This window comes from Sorex araneus, chromosome 8, assembly GCF_027595985.1.
Source record: "Sorex araneus isolate mSorAra2 chromosome 8, mSorAra2.pri, whole genome shotgun sequence".
In the NCBI taxonomy this organism is placed as follows: Eukaryota; Metazoa; Chordata; class Mammalia; order Eulipotyphla; family Soricidae; genus Sorex; species Sorex araneus.
In genome coordinates this window covers 42,164,049-42,186,614 of record NC_073309.1, presented here as the reverse complement: position 1 = coordinate 42,186,614, position 22,566 = coordinate 42,164,049, and the positions used below count along the sequence as shown (strand labels likewise).

The 22,566-nt window shown below is 59.4% G+C and overlaps 1 protein-coding gene across 5 annotated transcripts in view; it reads right to left on the bottom strand.

The window, feature by feature from the left end:
• The window catches only part of ACTN4 (actinin alpha 4), a 60,386-nt gene that overhangs the window by 18,698 nt on the left and 19,122 nt on the right, over nucleotides 1-22,566 (bottom strand). For all 5 annotated transcript variants that reach the window (XM_055145439.1, XM_055145436.1, XM_055145438.1 and 2 more), the window contains exons 2-3: nucleotides 2,282-2,396; nucleotides 1,668-1,787 (exon numbers count right to left, since the gene is read on the bottom strand). In XM_055145439.1, the coding sequence (XP_055001414.1) occupies nucleotides 1,668-1,787; nucleotides 2,282-2,396 (235 nt within the window). The remainder of the gene's footprint in view (nucleotides 1-1,667; nucleotides 1,788-2,281; nucleotides 2,397-22,566) is intronic.

Sequence of the window (22,566 nt, the reverse complement as noted above, 5' to 3'; positions counted from 1 at the left end):
CCCGCGCCAGGGAAGAACCCCAAGAACCCACCTGAGCCCAGTCCTCCCCCTGCACCCTCCGCAGCCACCTCTGCCTGAGCCACCGTCCTTGTCCCTAGAACTGGACGCACCCCCCAACCCCACAATCCACCTCCAACAGCAGCTATGGGGCCACGTGGGAAAATGCCTGAGATGTGCTAGCTCTTCCTGGCTGCATGACCTCACTCCGGCCACCAGCCCCAGGTGCCCCCTCGGACGGCTGCGCCTGATTCCTAGTCTGGGGCTGGGTCAGTGACTTGCTCATTGTCCTGCCGCATGACCATCACTCCAGCCCCCCACCCCAATCCTGAGAAGGCAGGGCCTGGCCGAGGGACACAGCCCACGAGGCGGGAAAGCTCCCGGCCACGTGAGTGAGGCAAGGCCCCAGGAGGCTGGAATTTCAGGGCACAGGAGCCGGTGCCAGGCAGGCAGGGCCACAAGGTCTGCTCTGCCCCTCCCAGCCCGAGGCCGGTGCGCAGGACACAGACACCGTGCCCTGAGAGGGAGCCATGTGGGGAGGAGCCGTGGTCACGGGGCCCGAAGCAGCCCCCAGGAAGAGATGCCCCCACAGCAACACCAGCTGCTTCCCAGCCTGGGCTGGTCCCAAGGGAGCTGTGAGGGTGGCGGTGGGAGGGGGCGAGGGAACAGCTCAGGTCCTGCCTGGGTCTGGTGATTTCATTAAAAACCAAAAATCTTGGGGCTGGAGCGATAGCACAGTGAGGAGGGCGTTTGCCTTGCACACAGCTGACCCGGGTTCGATTCCCAGCACGCCATGGGGTCCCTGAGCACCGCCAGGAGTAATTCCTGAGTGCAGAGCCGGATGTGACCCAAATAGCAAAAAAAAAATCAGTGGCCAGAGGAATCGTACAGCAGAGAGGGCATTTGCCTCACATGTGGCTGACCTAGGTTCGACCTCTGACATCCCATATGGTCCCCAGAGCAGAGTCATTCCCTAACACAACCAGGGGTGGCCCCAAAACCAAATACCAGTCATCTCAACTGTGGTGTGGGGCGCTCGGCACCCCTCCCGCCGGGGCCCTGGCCAGGGGTGGAGCCTCACAACTCCCCACTCACATTCTAGCCCAGCGGCTGGTCCTGGCCAGCCCCACGCCGAGGCCCATGGCTCACAGCAATTATTTGTTCTGTTTTCCTAAGGGCTGGGACAGCATGAGTCCAGCTGGGCTTGGGGACACTTCCCTGATTGTTCCAGAAGCCCAACACTGAAGGACTAACCGGAAGTGCCGGGCACCCACAGCTCTAAGCTCCACCACGAGGACGTGGGCCGCCCGAGGGCACAGGGATACCAGTGGGGTCAGAACCCCACCCAGCCACCTGGCCTGTCTCTGAACCTGGGATTTGCAGTCCATCTCCGTCTCTCCCCAGCCCCCACCCCCACAGCCAGGTGGGGGGTTGTCTCGGGACCGTGTGGGTGTCCCCGCGTCCTTGTGGCACAAGCCACGGCCAACTGCCCCTGCAGAGAAGTCGGCTGCATGGAGTCTGGATTACTGGGGAGAGGGCGGCTGCGGGGCTGTGAACTCTATGTCCCCTCAGCAGCCATCTCGGGTCACCGTCGAACAGACCCCGGGGGCCGGCAGCCCAAGCTCTCGGCACCAACACCGCCCGCGGCCAGCGGCCCCATCCCCGCTCACCTTCCGCGCCGATGGAGACCAGCTTGACGCCTTTACTGGCGATGAAGTCCAGCGCTTTGTTCACGTTGTTGATCTTGTGCACCCGCATCTTGCCCCGCTCCGGCTTAGGCAGCCGCTCCCCTGTGAGCCACGCGAGGCAGAGAGAGAGAGAGAGAGAGAGTGAGAGAGTAGGAGAGTGAGAGAGTGTGAGAGTGAGAAAGTGAGAGCGTGTGAGAGTGTGAGAAAGAGAGTGAGAGAGAATGAGGAGTGAGAGTGAGAGTGAGGAGTGAGAGAGTGTGTGTGTGAGAGTGAGAGGTTGTGTGAGAGAGTGAGAGAGGGTGAGTGTGAAAAAGAGTGAGAGAGTTAGAGGTTGTGTGAGAGTGAGAGTGTGTGAGAGTGAGGAGAGAGTGAGAAAATGTGTGAGGGTGAGAGTGTGTGTGAGAGAGTGAGAGAGTGTGTGAGAGTGAGAGAGTGTGAGAAAGAGAGAAAGAGAGAGGAGCATGAGGAACCCCATGGGGAAAGAGGAGTGTGAGGGACCCAGTGGGAGAGAACAGTGTGAGGGACCCCCCAGGGAGAGAGGAGCCTGAAGGGGGGGAAGGGGAGAGGAGCGTGAGGGACCCTGCCCAGGCACTCACCCGAGATGACCTCCAGGAGGAGCATGAGCTTCAGGCCATCGCGGAAATCCTCGTCGATGTTCTCGATCTGCGTGCCCGCCTTCCGCAGGTGGGAGTTGCACCAGGCGGTGAAGGTCTGGGGGTCAGAGCACAAGTGGCCGGGGAAGGGTCAGGGACAGACCGAGACAGGGCACCCTCAAAGCCCCACCCTGGGTGGCCAGGCACCCAGGAGGGTCTGAGGAGGTGAGGTGCCAGAGGGCCGCCCCGTGGGAGAGAAGCAGGAGTTGGGAGGGGCACCCCGGCCTGTCAACCTCAGAGCCAAGTGTCCCCGTCACACCTCTCCCAGGCCACCTGGGTGAGCCCAGAGATTGCCTCAGGCCCCTGGGGGTGCAGCTGGCCCGCCCCGAGCCCCAGCCCCACACCCGGGGCACCGACATCCTCTCAGATCCCTCAGCAGGAGCACAGACAGAGCTGGACAGATGTGGGACAGGAGAGTGGGCAGGAACCGACGGCCACCCACAAACTCAAGGTTCCCACGGGCCGGCCCCATTGGGTTCCTGGTGGCCAGGAAGCTGGAGGCTCCCCAGGAAGGCCTCAGCCCTGCCTCGCTGGCGGTCACTCTACACTGGGCTGGAGGACACGGGCTGCGCCGTGCCTCCTGTATCGCCTGCTGCCCACCCACTCGACAGCCCTACCAAGCCTTGGGAGAGTTCCTAAGGCCCCCAGGCGTGCACGGCCACCGGGAAGTGAGAGAAACACGAAGCCCCAATCACGAGCCCAAACACAGACCCACAAGGGGCTCGGCGCCCAGCCCTGCTGGCCAGGGCACGTCGCCCACGTCACATCAGTTAACAGGACGTGCCCGAGCGCCTCCTGGGGTCTCCCGCCCAAAGCAGCTCTGGGCACCGCCCTCGCGTCACAGCGGGCAGCGTGGATGCAGGCTGGCAACAGGAAGGAGCATGAGCCCACCCCGGGGCCGGGGCCGGAGCCCAGGCAGAGCCGCAGGGGATGGGGTGGGAGGGCTTCCAGGGGGTCTTGGCCAAACACCATGTGTTGTGACAACTGTCACCATCCCACTCATTCAGGGACTCAACAGGAGACGCCTTGGGGACAAAGGAGTCCCCTCATTAGCACGCGGCAGCACAGCACAGGCCAGTCCGGGTCTCCTTCCAAACCCGCACGCACGGGGGTAACTGAAGGCAGATGAGGTCACTCCCACCCGCCTGTGCCAGCAGAGGAACCCATCTGAGAGACACACAGACACACAGACACACACACACACACACACACACGTGTACACACAGACACACAGATGAGCATGCGTGCATACACATGCACACAGACACAGATGCACACAGACATGCACGCACACACATACACACACAAACATGCAAAAACACATAGACAGATGCGCGCATACACACACAAGCGTGCCAACACACACAAATGCACACATATAGATGCGCAGACACAAAAACATACAAATGCACACAGATGTGCACATACACAAATGTACGTATGCACACACAAACATACATGCACAGGCGCACACACACACATGCAAACATAGACACAGATGCAGAGACACACATACAGGCACATGCCCATCTCAAAGAGTAAATAAGGGGTCTGGACTGGGTGCCCAGAACCCACCTCCAATCGCCCCTGCCACGGCAGAGACAAGAGGCCGACGGGGCCACCATGGGCAAACTGGAGGGCAGGACAGTAGCGGTGGGAGGCACCCATGGAGACTCACCCCTGCACTTGTGTATGTGTGTGTGTGTGTGTGTGTGTCTGTCTGTCTGTCTGTCTGTCTGTCTGCCCAGTGGGCACCTGACTGTGGTGCCCTCACCCCAGGCCCTGAGCTCTCATCACCCCTGGGAACCAGTGGGCCCAGGGGTGGGGGGGTGGGGGGTGGAGATCGTGGGGAACATAAAGTGGAGAGAGCCGGAGCAGGGCCACCCACGGGCAGGGTCTTGCAGACTTACCGCGCCCCAGGTGGGGCCCCGAGTCCCGGCTGCCAAGCCCAATGTGCCTGGTGGCACCTGCCCAGCCTGTCCACACCCCACAGCCCCCCGAGAGCACAGATGGGCATGACCCAGGCGCTGTCACAGCGCTGCAGCCACAACCAGGGTCCAGCCCTACACTCACTGCTCCCCTCCCCCCCACTCAGGAAGGGGGCGAGACCCATGCTGGGAGCACAGAGGGGAGGGGCCAGATGGGTCCTGCTGGGCTCGAAGGTTCCCAAGGATGCGCCCCCCTCTCTCTCTGCGGAGACCGGGTATGGGCCAAGGCTCTTCGGGGCTCGGGACCACGACAGCCAGCAGGAAGAGGAGGGCAGGGTGCCCCTGGGAGGTGGGGGTGGGAAGGCTGCCTGGAGAGTTCGAGTTCGGGGTGCTGACCTGTGGAGGGTGAGGGCCCAGAGCATGGAGCTTTCATTGTCCGGAGGGAATCTTAGGGGGGCAAGGGGGGCATTGACTGGGTCCTAGAAACCTCCAGAGGAAGCTGATCATGGACCTGGCAAGCCCCATTTCTGGGTGTAACCCATAGGGTGCCATCACAGGGTGAGGTGGGGAGCACAAGAGGGGACAAACAGCCCCATCACTGCGGCCCTCTCCTACAGGGGAAGAAACTGAGGCAGCGGGTGACCGAGGGCCTTGACCAGTATATCGAGGCCAAGAGAACAAACCTGGGGTCTGAGGGACGTGCGGATGCCCCCCACCAAGGTCCCCCACCAGAGGTGCACTCAGGAAGCAAGGCTGGCTACACGTGTGCCCCCAGAGGCCAGTGCCCAGGGTGGGGAAAGAAGGAGGCCCAGGCGTCTCAGTGCTCCAAGGAGAAGCCATGGCTGAAAGCCCACAGCTCGGTCCCGTAAAGCCTGAAAGAGCTCAGGGGGTGGAAGGCCTCGTTGAGGGTGTTGGGGACCCACAGCCGCCACCACGCCCTGTGACTCTGGAGGGGCCCCAAAGCTGTTTCTGCCTTGTCACTCGGAGCGTGGGGGAGGGGCGCCCACTCACAGCGGGCCATAAAGCCCTTCCTGTGTCGCAGGGGACCCCTCCCGGGAGCCGGATGTGGGGTGGCTGGATGAATGAAGGATGGATATTGTTTGGGAGGTGACCTCAGCGGCCAGGAATGCGGCGCAATGGGCTTTAATGAGCCATTCATGGAGCCTCCCTCCCCGGCTCAGAGGTGAGTCCACTGCCGTCCACTGCCAGGGCAGCCCCTGCAGAGTCAACAGCCATGGTGACCCACAGGGACCCTCAGTCACGGACCCTCCATCACATGGCCAGCACTGAGTGGGCGGTGCGGAGGCCTGTTAGGAGCCGGGAACTCACTGGCACAAGCAGAGTGGAGGGGGCAGGTCGGGCACTCAGCTGAGATGCCCTACAGGGGCCCGGGGGGGGGGGGCAGACCACGTGGCATAGGCACACCTGGGGCCCCTGCTGCACAGCCCACTTGGCAAGATTTGGAGGGAGAATGCTAGGGGCCCTCTGCCGCCTCCCCGACTTTCGCCCTGCCCGCTCGCCCACCCTCAGGGTGGGAGGTCACAGCTGCCTTTGCCCTGCCCAGGTCAGAGCTGAGTGGAACTGGCCACGGTGAACTCCCCCCAGGGGCTCCCTGGGAGAACTGGGCGTTCTCAGGCCCCAGACCCTGACTCTGTAGTACCGTGTTGGGTTTGCTGCTCCGCGGGGGCGCCGGCTGCTTGGAGGAGGAGGAGGAGGAGGTGGAGGAGGAGGAGGAGGGTGCTGCAGCAGTGGCTGAACTCCCCGCTGGCGTGCGGGGACCTCGGACGCTGCCCATGCTCCAGGTCCGCGGGTCCCCAGGATGCCCATCGGGCCTGGGGCAAGGGGAGCAACCGCTATTTATTCCCCGGCACCACCCGCCGTATCGCCCATCTGCCGGGCAGCTTTACAGGCCTGAAAGCAGAGACCGCTCCCCCGGCCCCTGCGCTTCGAAGGACTATAAAGGCGCTTTCAGGGCCCAGAGGCAAAGCCTTCTGGAATCGGGTCACCAGCGGGCCCAGGTGGAAAGGCTGGTGACCTCCCTGGCAACATCTGCACGGATCTGTCCAGTCTGCGGGGCCTCGGGAACAGAGTCCGGATGCTGTTTGGGGGCCACACCCCGTGGTGCAAAGGAGCTGCTCCAACCCCAGTGCTCAAGGGGACTTGCGGAGCTGTTAGCAATTCAGCCACCCCACCCGCCCGCCCTGCCTGCACCACTGCTTGGAATACACAGGGGGCAAGTGCTTTGGAGACCCAAGGCTTTTGTTGAATTGAGGAGATTTAAACACACACACACACATACACACACGACAACAACCCAGGAGCCACAGTGAGAGGAGAAAGCCCACAAGCAATGACACAACCCAACTTAGTAATGCAGAGGCCCTCTGGACGGGGATTCCGCAGCCACAGACAAGCGTCAACCGCCCAGGACCCAAACCCTTACCTCCCTCCCCACCCCATGACCTAATTTGAGAGCAATTACGGGGAAACGTAGACTCTCTTATGCCCTGCCCTGGTCTGGCCTTATTCGGCATTTTCTCAGCCTCTGTGAAAAAGGCTCCCATTACCCCTGTCGGAGCTGAGGTATAAATACGGCAGTGCTGAGACTTCCAAGGGGCCTGCGGGCACCGCCAGAAACCTGCTCCTGGGAACTGCATTCCCACTTCGGCCAATCAGTGTTGCCGCCCGGCGCTGCACTGGTTGTGGAGGGCAAAGCTTCCCCAGGAACACCTGCACAAGGACCTTCTCAGGCCCGGGCTGGCAGGAGTGGTGGTCTCTGCCCCTGAGTGGAACCTGATCCCACCTTGCACAGCTGGCATCCTCGTGGAGGACAAGATGGCATACAGGGTTCACCAGAATGACCCTGGGGCAGACCCCTTCCACCCCAAGTCCCGGAGAGCCTGCAAGCAGCACAGGGCCATGGAGGGGGGTGGGGGGTTAGGCAGCAGTGGGTGAGGGAGCTAGAGAAAGATCAAGGACTGGGGTGGTGGGGCTGGAGCAACAGCACAGTGGGGAGGGCGCTTGCCCTGCACATGGCCAACCTGGGTTCAATCCCCAGCACCCCACAGGTTCTCTCAAGCACTGCCAGGAGTGATTCCTGAGTGCAGAGCCAGGAGCGACTCCTGAGCATCACTGGGTATGTCACAGGGGCAGAAGAGCAAGGAGCAGACGGCAGGTCCCCGGCTCCTTGCAGGGCTAGACCTATGAGTTCAAGGCAATGACAGCGCTCAGAGTTGTGCATGACCTCAGGAAACAAACTCCCCTTGTCTACACGCAGGCCGGGCCCTCTGGGTAATCAAGGAGCCCACTGCAGTGGGGCAGAGAGCAGAAGTGGGGGCAAAGGGTCTGACACGGCTGCCTCCCGTGTGCCCTTTCAGCCCTGGGAGCAGTGCTGGGGCTCCCTCCACTGCCCTGGGGGATATAGCCAGACCCCACAACCAGGCGGGTGGAGGAGTACGATCTGGTTTGGCTCCTATTGCTCACACAGCTCCTTCACTGAGCCCAGAGGTTGGCAAACCCAGTGACACATTTCAATTGCCTTGTGGAAAATCTACCCCCGCCCCCGCTTTTTTTTTTTTTTTTTTTTGGCAGGGGACTCCTTTTAGCCACAATGGTGCTTGAAGTCAAGTTTTTACACAGCAATAACAAGGCAGAGTACATAGCCAAAATCTGGAAACCACCCGAATGTCAGACATCTGGATAAAGAAACTATGGTACATCTACACAATGGAATAATACACGGCCACCAGGAAAACTAAAGCCAGGAAGTTTGCTTATAAACGGATGTTCATGGAGGGCATCATGCTGAGTGACATGAATTAGAAGAAGGACAGACATAGAATGATAGGACTCACTTGTGGGATTAAAAAAAAAACCCACAGTATGAGACTAATATCCAAGGACAGTAGAAACCAGGGCCAGGAGGACCAGCCCATCCATGGTTGGAAGCTGCCGTGTGTGTGTGTGTGTGTGTGTGTGTGTGTGTGTGTGTGCGCGCGCGCGAGAGCGTGCGTGCGTGTGAGATGGGGGGAATGGGAGGAGGAGAGAGAGAGATTGGAGTGGCGGTAGTTAGGATAGAGAAGGGAACACTATGATAATGATGGTTGGAAATGATCACTCTGGATAAGAACTGAATGCTGATGTAGGTAAAGGGGGGGAGGAAGTAGGTAAAGGGATATACATGATAACTTTTCAGCACCTGTATCGCAAACCTTAACACACAAAAGGAAATAGAATGAGAGCAAGAGCAAGAACGAGCAGAGAGAGAGAGAGAGAGAGAGAGAGAGAGAGAGAGAGAGAGAGAGAGAGAGAGAGAGAGAACGTGCCTGCCATATAGGCAGACTGGGGGTGGGGGGGAGAAGGAGGAAAACTGGAACATTGGTGGTGGGAAATGTACACTTTTTTTCCATGTATGATCAAAACCCAATCATGAACAACTTTGCAACTGTGTACCTCACAGTGTTTTAATTATTTTTTTTAATTTTAAAACGGTAAAACAATAAAAACAAAGCAGGATGCAGAGGCCAAGTGGCTGGGCAGGCACCCTGTGTATTCTTCTGAACTACATGCACAGTTTGGGCAATCAGTATTTTTCACTAATTCTCGTAACATAAAATTCACTGATTTCAAGTTGGTGCAACAGAACAGCGGGTAAGGCACTTGCTTTGCACCCAGCTGATGCAGGCTTGATCCCTGGCACCCCATATGGTCCCTTAAGTTCTCCAGGAGTGATCCCTGAGCACAAAAAAAGAGTAAAAAGCACACCTGCCTCCTGAGAATTTTTTCACTTCTTCAAAGTATAAAGGAGAGAGAGAGCTCAATGGGCTGGTGTTTTTCATGTAGGAGGCTCAGGATGTCCGCCCCAGCACCTCAATGTCCCCCGAGCACCGCCCTGAGGTTTGGTATATTTGTAAGATTTGCAACTACCATTCGAGATGTATTCCGGGAGATTTCCATCAATCCCATCCCCACCCTCTTCCCCAAAGTGTCAGGGAACCACCAAATTACTTTCTATCTCTGTGAATTGACCTGTTCTAGGTTCTTTTGTTTGCTTGGTTTTGGTTTTCTGGGCCACACTTGGCTGTGCCTTTAGGGTTCACCAGAATGACCCTGGGGCAGCTCCCAGTCCACCCCAGGTCCCGGAGAGCCCGCTAGCAGTACAGAGAGCACTGCTCAAGGAACACTCCTGGTAGGAATATACAGGGGAGGATATGGGGGTGAGGGATCGAACCTAGGTTGGCACCGTGCAAGGCACGATTGTGCTCCGGCTCCTGAACCGACCTATTCTGGACATTTCACAAACGAGACATCCAGACATTCTGAAGCACATCTGGCCTTTTCATTCATGTTTGGCTTTTGGGTTTGTTTTGGTGTGGGGGCTACACATGGCTGTGCTCAGGGTTTATTCCTGGCTCTGTGCTCAGGCATCACCCCTGGTGGGCTCAAGGGACCATTACGTGGTGCCACAGATCACCAGGTTCTGCCACATGCAAGTGCCCTACCCACCGTACTCCCCTCCCCTCCCCACCCCTCCCCTCTCTCTCCGGCCCCCCATTACTGTTTTTCAGGTCCAGCCACACTTAGCCTGTGCCAGTGCTTCAGCCCGTTTCGTCTGAAGACTACCCCATGGCATGGCTACAACACTTACTCATCTGCCCGCTAACCCAAAGGCAGAGAAGCACTTTGGATCTGCCTTTGGTATCCTGGACAGAGCCACCACAGATTCAGGGGGTGCTCGTGTGTGGCTGTTTCCGTCCTCCTGGGTCGACACCTGGCAGCGTGACTGCTGGGACTCGTGGCAATTCTACATGCAGGCACTCGAGGAGCTAGGAGCCTATTTCCAGGAGAGGCTGCCCCCACCTTACATTCCCAGTGGCAACACATCAGGGCCCTGGTTTCTCTACTCTGTCAACACTTGGGACTATCTGCTGCTCCTCTGACAGCCTGCGTGATTGGCGTGAGATGGCTATAGGCTGGCTGGAGGCTGCCAACACCCATGTGCTCGTGAGGCAGCACGGCGTGGTGACCAGGTGGATAACTCCAGTGCCAGGGATATGTCCAGTCTCACCCTCTGCCCATTTTTCAACTCAATTCTTTGCATTGCCATGTAAAGGTTCTTCATGGATTCGAGACACTTTGGCCTTCATCAGACACAATTTGCAAGTATTCTCTCTCATCCCAAGGGCTGTCTTTGGGCTTTCTTAGAAGCAAAGTAAAAGACATTATTGAGGCTGGGGGTGTGACTCGGGACCCCGCCTGTGGAGGACCTACGCTCAGTCCCAGCAACCACCACCACAACCATTACCGCACACAAGTTTGTAAAGTTATTTATTTAAAGGGGGTTGGAAGGATAGCACAGGGGGAAGGACACCTGCCTTGCACATAGCCGACCTGGGTTTGATAACCCGGCATCCTGCTGCATGGCTACAACACTTAATTCGACCTATTTATCATCCCAAGCCAGCCAGGAGTGATTTCTGAGCACAGAGCCAGGAATAAGCCTGCGTGCCACTGGGTGTGGCCCAAATACAGAAAAGAAAATAAAACAGGAAATACTGCCTAATCTGAGGTCCAAAGATTTGTGTTGGCATTTTTCTAAGTTTCACAGTGTCCACTCTTAATAATTCTCAGTTTCCCATGCAGCGGGCCATTGGGGGTGGTTGTGTATCTGGTGTGAGGTAGGGACACAACTCCGCTCTTTGCCTGTGGACATCCACTGTCTCAGCTCTATCTACTGAAAAGATGATTCCTTCCTGCATTTACTTTGTGTCCTGTTGAAACGTGAATGAACAAACATATGGGGTCTAGACACCCTTAAAATGTATGACCTCCAGGACTAGAGCTATAGTACAGCAGGTAGAGCATTTGCCTTGAACATGGCTGACCCCAAGTTTGATCCCCGGCACCCCATATGGTCCCCTGAGCCTGCCAGAAGTGATCCCTGAGCAGAGAACCAGCGGCAAGCCCTGAGCACTGCCAGGTGTGCCCACCCTGCCCCCTCCTCCCCCCAAAATAAACAAAATGTCTGTCCTTCATGGGGCTGGGAACACAGCTCAGCAGGAGAGCCCATTCTCACAAGGGTGAAGTCCTAGATTTGATTCTCTGCATTAGGGCTGGGGTGGGAGGGGACCTTAACCCCAAGATCAGATGAATAGATTCCCTGACGGTGGATCCTGAGTAATGACATCTGACTAGGCTCCCCGGGTGAGTCTGACACAAAGCCAGGCTAGGGGACCGCCCCCCCACCCACCATTCTACCCCTTCATTCGCTAGAGGAGGGAGGGATCTGAGGCCCGGGCAGAACCTGTCCCTTGAGACTGGGCCCGGGGTGCTACAAGCAGTGGGGCACAGGCCAGCCTGAGGATGGAGGTGCTCCCATCTGAGCTCGCCTCTGTTCTCGCCCAGCTTCTCCGGGATGATCTCAGACACGACAACCAACGAACAAAGCCACCGCGTTGCCGACAGCATCCATGAGATGCAAGGCCTTCGCGGGGGGCACAGCCTGTGCGCCCCCAGACTCAGGGACAGGGAAAACGAGGCACCAGGGGCAGGCAGGCCCAGGGGTCCCAGGGAGAGGCCCACAGGGAGGCTGACCTTGAAACTGCTCCCTGGAAAGGAGAAAACTTCCACCCCACAAAGGCAGGGTTGAAATCAGGGCAGCGGCAGCGGCCAGGACCCTGTCCCCCGCCTTCTCTGGCCCCGTCTGGCACTCGGCTGTGAAATGATCGGGCGCAGGAGGCCCTTCCCCTGGAGAGCAGAGTGCCTGAGCCACAAAACCCCATTTACCTTCAGCAGTTCCTGGCTGAGCTCAGGTTTCAGGGGGGAGGGGAGAGTTTGCACTTGGATCTCTCCAACAGATAATGGCCCTGGGGCAGGCTCTGGCCTCGGGACACTGCCCCTTGTAGCTCCAACAGGTGCCCGGGAGGACCAGCTTCCAGAAGGCCTGCTTCGGCCAGGACAGACGTGGGGAGTGGGGGGGACTCGTTGGTCTGGAGGAACAGGAGTTTGGCGTTGGAGGGGCCATGGGGCACGTGTCACTTACGCAACAGCTGCTCCGGTTGCCCCAGTACCCACGCAGGGCAGAGGAGTGCAAAGGGCCGGGGGCTGGAGCCTTGTGGGCAGAGGGGTCCCCTGCTGATGCCTCTTGCCCCTGACTGGTGGCCCCTTTCCCTCTGGTGTTGGGGACTCTGGTTTGAGGGTCTGCCTGTTGGGTCGGGTCATGGGGCTAAGATGGCCCCGGCTGGGTTGACAGACGCTCTGGGGCTTTGGATGTGGGGTTCAGAGGGGCCTCAGTGAGTCGCTCTGCAAGATAAAGCCCCCACCTTGGTGTGGGCTGGCACTGGGCAGGGAGTTTGGCCAAGGTCTTCAGGGACAGGGGTGTGTGGGCCGCACGCCAATTGTGAATGAATACAACAGTCCGCCAGTCTGTCCACTGGTCTGTTTGGCCATCCCCCCCAACCAAAACTGTGGAGTTTGCCCAAAGGCCAACACTGGGGCTCAGGGTGCTCTGCTCTTGCCCTGAGCCTCGAGGACACAGGTGCCAGGTGGGTGCTAGGTGGGGTGCTAGGTAGGGGGCACAGCCCTGTGGTTTATTGAGAAATCCCCCTGCCCCTGGGGAAGCGTCCCCTCTCCTTCCCTAGATCCACTCCAGCTCCGACCCCTGGGACACACGCGCTGGGTGACGTTAACCCAGCGTTGGATTTAAAAAGAGAAACGCCAAAATAGGGCTATCGCCAGAGAGTAATTATAGGCTTGGGAGGGCCCAGGCGGGAGAGACTGAAACCTCTGACTCATAATTGCCCCATTACACACACGGGAGACCGTTCGTTCCACAGGGCCAGACTCTCACCCTGCCCGCCCCACCTCCCGGTCTTCCTGGGGCGCAGAGGCCCAGCCAAACCACAGCGCGTGAGGCCCGGCCCTGGAAACATGGGGGGAGGGGCTGGAGAAATGGGACGCCCCCCCCCCCCAAGCTGTGGGGTGAGTGTCCCATGGAAGGGAGTGGGATTCTGAGCACACCCCTCAGTCCCTCAATGGCTTGTGTGTATGTGTGTGTGTGTGCGCGCGCGCGTGCCCAGGTGTCGCCAGCACCCTCTTCTGCTCTGGGCTCTGCACTTCATGAAACCCCACGAGGCCCTAGGCCCCCCGTGCCCGCAGCAGAACCCACAGGTACCACAGGCTGGGCTGGGCACATGGTGGAGGCCCAAGGTGGCTGCTCTCATTTCAGTCACTCAAAGGAGGCCCCTGGCAGCCACCCAGGCCCCCCGCAGGGCTGCAAGGGTGAGTCAGGGAGAGAAGGGCGGGTGGCCGGCCGGCCTGCCTGGAGAATCAGAGCTCTGCTGAGGTGGCCTGGTTACCTTGACATTCCTGCGATCCGTGCCAAGGTAAAAAGTAACCCGAGCACTTTGCCTTATATGGGCACGCTGACAGATTTCCACTCCACCGCGTGTTAGCTGACCCTGCATCAAATCCCTTCCCGGATTGCACAGGAGACGCCTGATAAAGCTGCTGCGAATAACAATTTATGGAGGCCGATGGCCAGTGACTCATAAAACAAAGGTGCAGCCCAACGGCCGCCCTGTGTGAATGTAGGGGGGAGGGGGGGCGGTGGCTGCTCCCCTGCTTCCCACGCAGACCAGGCAGGCAGGGATGCTGCTCCCGGCTCCCAGAGCCCCACCACTGCCATCTCCCCACTACACACACAGGACCCAGCAGTCAGGTGCAAGTAACCGCCACCACAGGGGACCAGCGCAGCACAGTGGGTCCCCGCATCAGGCGCCACCCCACCCTGCACCACCTAATCCTTCACTCATTCTCACGGTGCACCGGCTCCTCCAGCCCCGGCTGCCCAAGCCCTGATTCAGACACAGACACACAGAGATATACACAATATACAAACACACAGATGCACACAGACACACACAGAGGCACACACACAGGGATAGACACGTAGAGACACAAACACACAGAGATGCACAGAAACACAAACAGACACAAGCATACACAAAGACACACATACACAGACACACAGACATACACATACACATGGACACACGCACACAGAGACACACACACAGGCAGGCAGCATTCACCAGCTGAGGGCCTGGGAGGGGGCTCACCCCAGGGGGAAAGGCCTCTGGGGAGGGTGAGGGGACAGGCAGAACCCCGACCTCTACTCCAAGCAGCCACGGAGGGTGCTCTGGGGAGCAGCCTGGCCAGATCTGTGGGGAGGGAGACCCCTGAGGCTTGTGGGGGGCTCAGCGCAGGGAAGAGGGAGAGGACGGGAAGGCAGCCCCCTGCCCGCACCAGGCCGAAGCCCACACAGAGACCCACCCCGCCCCCTTCTTTGAAGACCCCGGCCTGAGAGTGGCCCCTACTGGGCTTCACAGGAGAGAGCACCACTGGGAGCACTCCAGCCAGCAGAGAACCAGCTGGCGGGGCCCGGGCAGCCCTGGGCAGGCCCCCCTCAGCGGCTCATGTGGTCTTAACCACAGAGAGGCTCCGGGGCTCAGAGTGGAAAGCAGCTGTGCTGGGTTGCGATCCTGCACGTCTGGGGGCCACATCTGCTGTGCTCAGGGCTCCCTCCCGGCTCTGTGGTCCTCGAGGGACTAGTACAGGGCTCTGGTGATTTGAACCCAGGTCGGCCACGTGCAAGGCGAGGGCCTGAGCCGCTGTATTATCGCTCTGGTCCCAAAAGTCCTGCTTTGACTTTGAAACTGCCAGGCTAACTTCTGTCCCGAATGGTTCGGGCCCTCCACGGAAGGCCCTCCATGAGCAGGGAGAGGGCGCAGCAAGGCCGGGACAGCCACGGGAAGCTTCTGCTCTCCCTGACTGCAAGCCAGGAGCCCAGGGCCGTGCTCCCCTCCGCCGGAGCCTTTGATCCTTGGCTCGGCAGGAGGCAGACACTGTGTGTGTATGTGTTCCCAGCGTTCCCAGGACACTGTGTGTGTGTGTGTGTGTGTGTGTGTGTGTGTGTGTGTGTGTGTGTGTGTTTGTGTGGGTGTGTTGGGGAAGGGGGGGACGGGGGACAGACAACCAGCCAGCTTCCTCCGGCAACTAAGAAGCTTCTGCGGCCAACAGAGCACCTGCAAGGAGGTCACCCACCTTCAGCTGCTCCCTGTCTGCTGGGGGGAACCGAGTCTAGACAAGGACAGAGAACCACAGGCCAGGGCCTGGGGAGGGGCCACTGTTTGGGAGCCCAAGGTCTGGCAGGACAGGGGCGGCAGGGAGCCAGGCCCATGCAGGCAGTGTGAGCTGAGGGCAGCAGAGGTCGGTGGACACCGGAGCCGCCCTGGAAAGCGGAGCTCTGTTCCGATGGGTGCTGACCCAGGAGGAAGGTGTCTCAGCCAGGTGCAAAGACCCACCCAAGGGCAGGGGTCCCGGGACCGGGGAGGACGGGGTGGGGGGGGGTGAGGGGGCACCGAGCAGAGGGACTCAGCAGCTGCTCTCCCATAACTGGGGGTACTGAGGGGCCCCCCAAATGGAAGGGGGATCTTGGGAAAATCATGACCACAAAGCCACTGAGACCACCCAGAAGGCGCCTGCTTGAAGGCCAGTGTGGGAGCGAGAGCTGGACACCGAGGGTGTAACAGGGACCAACCAAGCTGGCACGAGCACTTGGGCAGGGGCGTGGGGCAGGGGCAGGGGTGCCCCGATCAGCGCTGCGTTTGGAGGCAGTAATGAAGATTTGGTCTGTGCCGAGATGTGGCCCCGAGGGAGGACCAGAGCGTGGCCACGGAAGATGTTTGAGCTGTAACTAACACTCGGTGCCTGTTTCGGAGTGAGGGGCTGGAAGGGCTCTCCCCAGAAGGCAGGGCAATGTTCAGCCCAGAGCAAGGCAGAGAAACCGCCTTCCTGGGAGTGGGGGTGTCTGTGAACCCTCAGTCAGATCCCAGGATGTCAAACGCTCTGATCCCGCCTCACCCGTGCTCCGGCCATGACGGACATGGAAGAGACAGGATGAGCCAAGACCTTGAATCCCTCAGAGTCTCATGGAGGCAGACGCTGGTACAGAAATGACACAGGAAAGTGGCTGGTTCCTGAAGCCAGCACCGGGGGGCCTTCCCCACAGACACCCGTGGGGTCCAGGCAAAGAGCATGTCTGAGGACAGGGTGGAGGCCCCCCACCCCTCCTCGTTTGGGGGGTGAGCAGAGAAAAAGGACTGGCAGATGGAGTGAAGGGCAAGAGTCAAGGAGACCGGAGAATGCCGCCAAGACCAGCCAAGGGGATGGATTCAGGGTTTGTATTTATAATGGTACTAATTATACAACAAAACAAATACATCCACATCCATCTCAGAGACATACAGGAACATTCCAAGACGTCTGGGGCTGTCTGGAAGACTCATGCGAGAGGGACCAGAGAGACACCACAGTGGGTTAAGCCGTGCGCTATCAGGTGGTTGACCTGGTTCAATCCCCAGCATCCAAGTGCCACCAGGAGTTACCTCTGAGCACTGCTGGGTGTGGCCCAACCCTTCCTGCACTGGAACTGAGGGGCGGCAAGTGTCCGAGTCCCAGTGAGCAATGCCACCAGTGTGTGACATTTCTCCTCTCCCCACAATGCAACTGGTGACAACAAAGTGGAAGGGAAGGAATGAAAAGGCACTTTTTGTTTTGGGGTCACATCCAGCAATGCTCAGGGGTTACTCCTGGCTCTGCACTCAGGGATCACTCCTGGCGGTGCTCGGGGGAGGATATGGGGTGTCGGGGATCAAACCCAAGTTGGTCACAGCTCTAGCCCCAAGAAAAAGCATTTCTCAAGGGTCAGCTATGAGCTGTGGTTCCCAGGTTAGAACGCGTGTCCTGGCTGGAGCCCGGTACCACGGCCCCCGGGCCTGGTGTTGACGGGGCAGACCGCAGCTCTGCGTGGGGAGGCCAGGACACACCGCTGGCACCGCACGGTCCCGCAGAACACCGGCCCAGATAGCCCTGAATACTACTCTGCGTGGCCCCAGATGACAAATAGGTTTGTGAAATAAAATACTCTGGGATGGGAGGAGGTATTGGGAGAAGCTAATTAAACAAATTAGGCAAAACACTGAGCATCACTGACTCTGGGCGACAGGTATATCACGATTCTACCTCTAATGTGCCATAATTTCTACATGCTCTCTGCAAGAGTGTGTGTGTGTGTGTGTGTGTGTGTGTGCGCGCGCGCGCGCGCGCGCAAGGTTCTCACATTGCAGAGGTGAGAAACGGCAGGGACCTGTCTCCCCAACCACCACAACACATCCAAGGTGCCCAAGGCCTGCAGAGGAGGAGGTGCCCCTCCAGCCCCTGGGGACAGAAGGCAGCCATCTCAGGGAGCCACTTTTTCCCCAGACCCAGTCCAGCGTGCGGGCCACAGTCCAGACTGTTCCCCAGGTAAGCGCTGGGGCCCCGGAGCCCCTTCAAGTGTTCCCACCGTGTTTCCCAGCTCCCCTCATTTGCCCGTGATCCAGGCAGCAAAGGCTGCGGGAGCAGACAGGCCCCCTTCAGAAGCTCCCCTCGCGATGCATCCGCAGACACACACCAACACATAAGCCACCTCTTCCCTGTCACTCTCCTCCCGACAGACAAAGTTGCCTTTCAAAGGAGAAACAGTCTCTGGCTTTGTCTCCCCTAAGGAGAGAAGGTCCCCGGGGCCTGGCCTCGGGACAGAGCGGGGCTCGGCAGACAGGGAAGGAGGTGTGGAGGGTGTGGCAGCCAATGCCCAGGCGCCAGCAGGGACAGGGCAGGCGTTCTGGGTGCTGTGGTCAGGACAATGCCAGGACAATGCCAGGGAGCCGCCAGATCCTGCCGCCCACGCCGGCCCCACCTTGAGATCTCCAGGTTTCCCATGGCACCAAATTCCCCACTGATACCCCGTTAACAGTGGCCCCTTCCCCCCCGACTACCGGCCCCTGTCTCCTTCAAAGGCCATCCCCGGATGTGGCACAGTGCTAACCTGTCTGTCAGGAGGGCGGCTGGCCAAGGTGCCCTGGCAGTGTCCCTGGGCTCCCCAGTTGCTGGGTGAGGCTGAGGTGAGCTAAATCTGCGGAAAAAGGACAAGCCTGGAAAGAGAAGGTGGTTTTCCCGCATGCAGCCGCCCGAATGTCTCATTGCCACACGCCCCCGAGTTCCAGATCCATACCTCTTCTGTCCAGCAATGGTTTCCCTGCCACTCCTAGGTTCAGGGGGGCCACCCGCATCCCCACTTGAAAAGCACCTTCCCCTGGTCAGGGCCACCGGGACTGTTGCAGCACCTCAAAAGGACGGCTGGCAACCCCCAGGAATGTCCCCAAGGACCTGCAGAGCAGGGGCAGGGGGCTGCTGGGGGCGCTCAGATGCAGCAGGCTGGCCCGTAGGTGAGCTGGCCTGAGACTCTCTTTCTTTGGGGGAGGTGGGGGGCGGGGAGGGCACTGACCTCGGCCTCAAGTCCAAGTGGAGATGCGGGAACAAGTGGGGGGACGGCAGGGGGTGGAGGGTCCGTTCCACCTGCCTGTCTGGCTGTGTGCCCACTCACCCAATAAATCCTTATTGCACACCATCACTGCCTGAGACTTGCCCCTACACCTGCTGGCAACTCGGGAGCGGACAAACAGACCAACTCTGCTTCCAAGTCCCTCCCTCGGGGCCTGGGGAGAGCAGGGTGCAGAGAGCAAAGGATGGCTAGAGCTCATGAGCAGACTCAGGGGGCATCAGCCATCCCCTATTGGAGCAGAAACTCAGAGGAGACGCTGCCACACGGGGAGTGAGGGGAAGGAGGTCCCCCACCTAGGGAAGGGCAAGAAACAGAACCCCCCACAACTGCAGAGCCAGGAAGCCTTCCAGGCTTGCCCTACGGATAAGCAGGTTGTCCTCATGCAAGAGAGACTGGGGGGCTAGAGGAGTCCCCCCGCTGGAGTCTGGGACCCCTGGCTGTGCTCCCACACAGGAGGACGGGGCAGCCTCAGTGGGGCCGTGGCACTCCTGAGATGAAAGTGGCTGCGTGGCCTTCCCGACTCCTGTTCTCCGCCCACATCCGGCCCGCAGGCCCCGTGGGGTGGCCAGTTCCCAGCGGGAGGAGGCCCGAGGCCTTCCGCAGGACACCGGACACCTCTGCCGGCTCCCAGGAATGCTGCGGTTCTCTGGGACAAGGTCCAGTCTGCCCCGAACACCAGAGCCTCCCAGGTCACTCAGGCTAGGGACCACCGGGGCCAGGCCCATGAAGGCTTCCTTGGATTTCCTCGGAGTCCCTTTCCAGGACGCCCTCCACATCTCCAGCCAGGCCACCTGGCACACACGGGCACACTCTGCAGGCAGCTCCATAGTCTTCCTCCTCGACGCTGGGCTCCGGGTGGGACCGGGAAGGTGAGCTGACCCCTCCCGGCCTCAGAGCAGCGATCCGCACTGCACCAGCCAGAGTCCCCATCTCGGCCATGTGCCGAAGTCCAGGGCCTCGCTGAACCCCAGCACCCCTGGCCAACTCGCAACTGGTGCCCCGGTGGGCAGTCCAAGGCCAGGCTCAAGTGTCCAGGCCTGTCTGGTGACGCAGCCCGTGTTCGGAAGGAGCCAAGTTTACATGCAGGAGAAAGTCCTGCAGGGCAGCTGGAGCCAGCTTCCGCTGGACCCAACCATGCACGCCCGCAATTCCCCCTTTATTCAGTGGCCTCTGGGCCAGGTCGGGCCACGAAGGAAGGGTCAGGGCCACGGGCGGCTGCCCTTTCAACCAGGAAGTAACACGGCCGGGCTGACACGGCACCAGCAGCCGAAGGGCACCTGATAGCAGGTCGGACTGGGCCCTGGACAGCTGGAGGCCTCCGCCCTGGGCCCAGGAGATCCTCCTCCCCCAGAGGGAGATTTCTGGGCTGATTAAAAAGCAACAAACACCCCAGCCAGGCTGGCTGCTCCCTCACCATAGGCTTTTCAGCCCGGGATTAATTCTTTGGCGGGTCTCAGACCTTCCATTTCAAAAGTATCTAGTTCGTGCTTGTCTGAGAAGGAATGCGGCAGGGCACCTCCCACCAGCAACACGGAAAGCCACCCCCTCTGCCGTCACCTGTCCCCAGCCGGCTCGCCATATAAGGGCAGGCTGGGTGGAGGGGAGGCTGGCCCCAGAACCCAGGCAGCACCCCCCCGCCCCCACCCAACTTGCTTACAGCACAGCTCAGAGCCCCGATCCCACTGGACAAGGGGACAGGCCCAGGCAGGGCATCCCTGTGCATCACCGTCACCTCTGTGCCTCCTCCACAGCCAGGGCACTGGGGGCCACCCAGGCCTGTGGGCAGAGATGTGTCATGAGATCTGCGACCCTCAGGACCCTTTCTTCATCCCAAGGTGAACAGGGTGGAGGAGGGTGGGGAGGCACAAGCCAGACAGGGTGATACCTAAGCTGGAGAAGGATCTGCCCTCTCGACACAACAGGACAGGGCAGGGGCCAGAGCTACAGGACTGTGGGGAGGTCATTTACCTTACACACAGTTGACCCAGGTTCAATCCCGGGTAGCCCACAGGGTTCCCTGAGCATCGTCAAGAGTAATTCCTGCGGCTGGAGCAATAGCACAATGGGTAGGGCGTTTTGCCTTGCACACGGCCAATCTGGGTTCGATTCCCAGCATCCCATATGGCCCCCTGAGCACCGCCAGGAGTAATTCTTGAGTGCATGAGCCAGGAGTAACCCCTGTGCACCTGTGCATCGTTGGGTGTGACCAAAAAAAAAAAAAAGAGAGAGAGAGTAATTCCTGAGTGGAGCCAGGAGTAACCTCTGAGCATCACCAGGTGTGGTCCAAATTCTGCCAACCCTCCCTAAAAGAACAGGCCAGGGGACAAAGAAGGAACAGCTGGTAAGGTGTTCGCCTCACATGGGGACCAACCTGGGTTTGATCCCTGGCACCACAAATGATCCCTGAACCCAATCAGGAGTGGTCCCTTGAGCACAGAGCCAGGAGTTAAGTCCTGAGCAAACAAAAAAGAAAAAGCCCACCCAAAAAGGACAGGTGAGCGTGCACCCCTTCCCGAAGCCCCCACAGCCACACAGCGAAGCTGAAACAGAACTGGTGTCCACTGGAACTCGGGGAGTGCAGAGCCACCATGAGCAGCGACTTGGGAAATCAACGCGCCCCCACTGCACCCAGAGAAAAACCCAGGGTCCTCACATGGCGTCAGCTCTAGGGGCGCAGCTTCTGGTCTCATCTCACACCTGGGGGGCCTGGAAGGCACAGATACCCCCACCCCAGACTCTCCACTGCCCCCCACACACACTCCTGCTCACTCCCAGATCCACCTTCTCTGTCACCATCTCAGAAGTTCCCCCTAAAGCCTTCTGCCGAGTGAATGGCAAGTCTCCCTGGGACCCCAGCAAAAGGTGGGGAGTGGGGAGGCTCTTTTCTGTTCGGTTGAAATAATAGTGGGGGGGACATTTTATTTGGGAGCAATGGGGGGGGCACTTCCTAGTTGGGTGTATTCCTTCTCCAGGGAAGCAGGCAGCAAGTAACGTTTCAGTTGCTTTGCTTTTTGTGCTTCCAAAATGGGGGGTCGGCCAAACAGAAACAGTCAGTTTGAAGCCAGAGCAATAGGACAGCTTGTCCAGCGTGCAGCTGACCCAGGCTCAAACCCTGCAACCACAGTATTCCCAAGCACTGCCAGGAGCAATGTTTGGGTACTCCCAGGTATGACCTCCTAAACAAAAACAAAAAGGAGAGAAAAAGTCAGGGGCACTTTGGCTGTTTACTGCCGGGCCCCCTCTGGGCCCCCTCTCTGGGCTTCCTTTCCCCACCCCCTCTGGGCCCCCTCTCTGGGCTTCCTTTCCCCACCCCCTCTGGGCGGCAAGCAACTGAGAACATTTACTTTGTCCCCATCTCCTCAGGGGCCCTGCTGATGGTCCATCCTGGACCTAGGCTCAAGGCACGCTGGTCCCAACCTCTCCCTCTCCGCTGGGATCTATCGTGACTAAGCAAAGAAGAGAAAGAGGGAGGCATCTCCTTTATCAGTTTGTTACTCCCCCTCCCCTCTCCCCTTCAAATTCCTTCCTTTAGCCCAGAGCCACGGGAAGGGGGCAGAGATGGACTTACAGAAGTGCTCCTGTGCGGCCCACATGCTGCCAGCACTGGCCACTGGGGAGCAGCCCAGGGCTTGCCTCTGCCCTCATGGATCTCTCGTGAGCTGCCATGGTGCAAAGGCCCTCACTCCTGCTCAGGACAGTGGGGCAATGGCAGCCCCTGCTGTGAGTGTCAACAGGTGGGGTGGGGGGAGGGCGGGTGCTACCACCCTCTCCACCCCCAATTCGGAGGTGGGGGGGGGCTGAGAAGCCTGAGTCTTTTGCAAGAGTTTCCATCCACGGAGAGGCAGGGAGCAATGCAA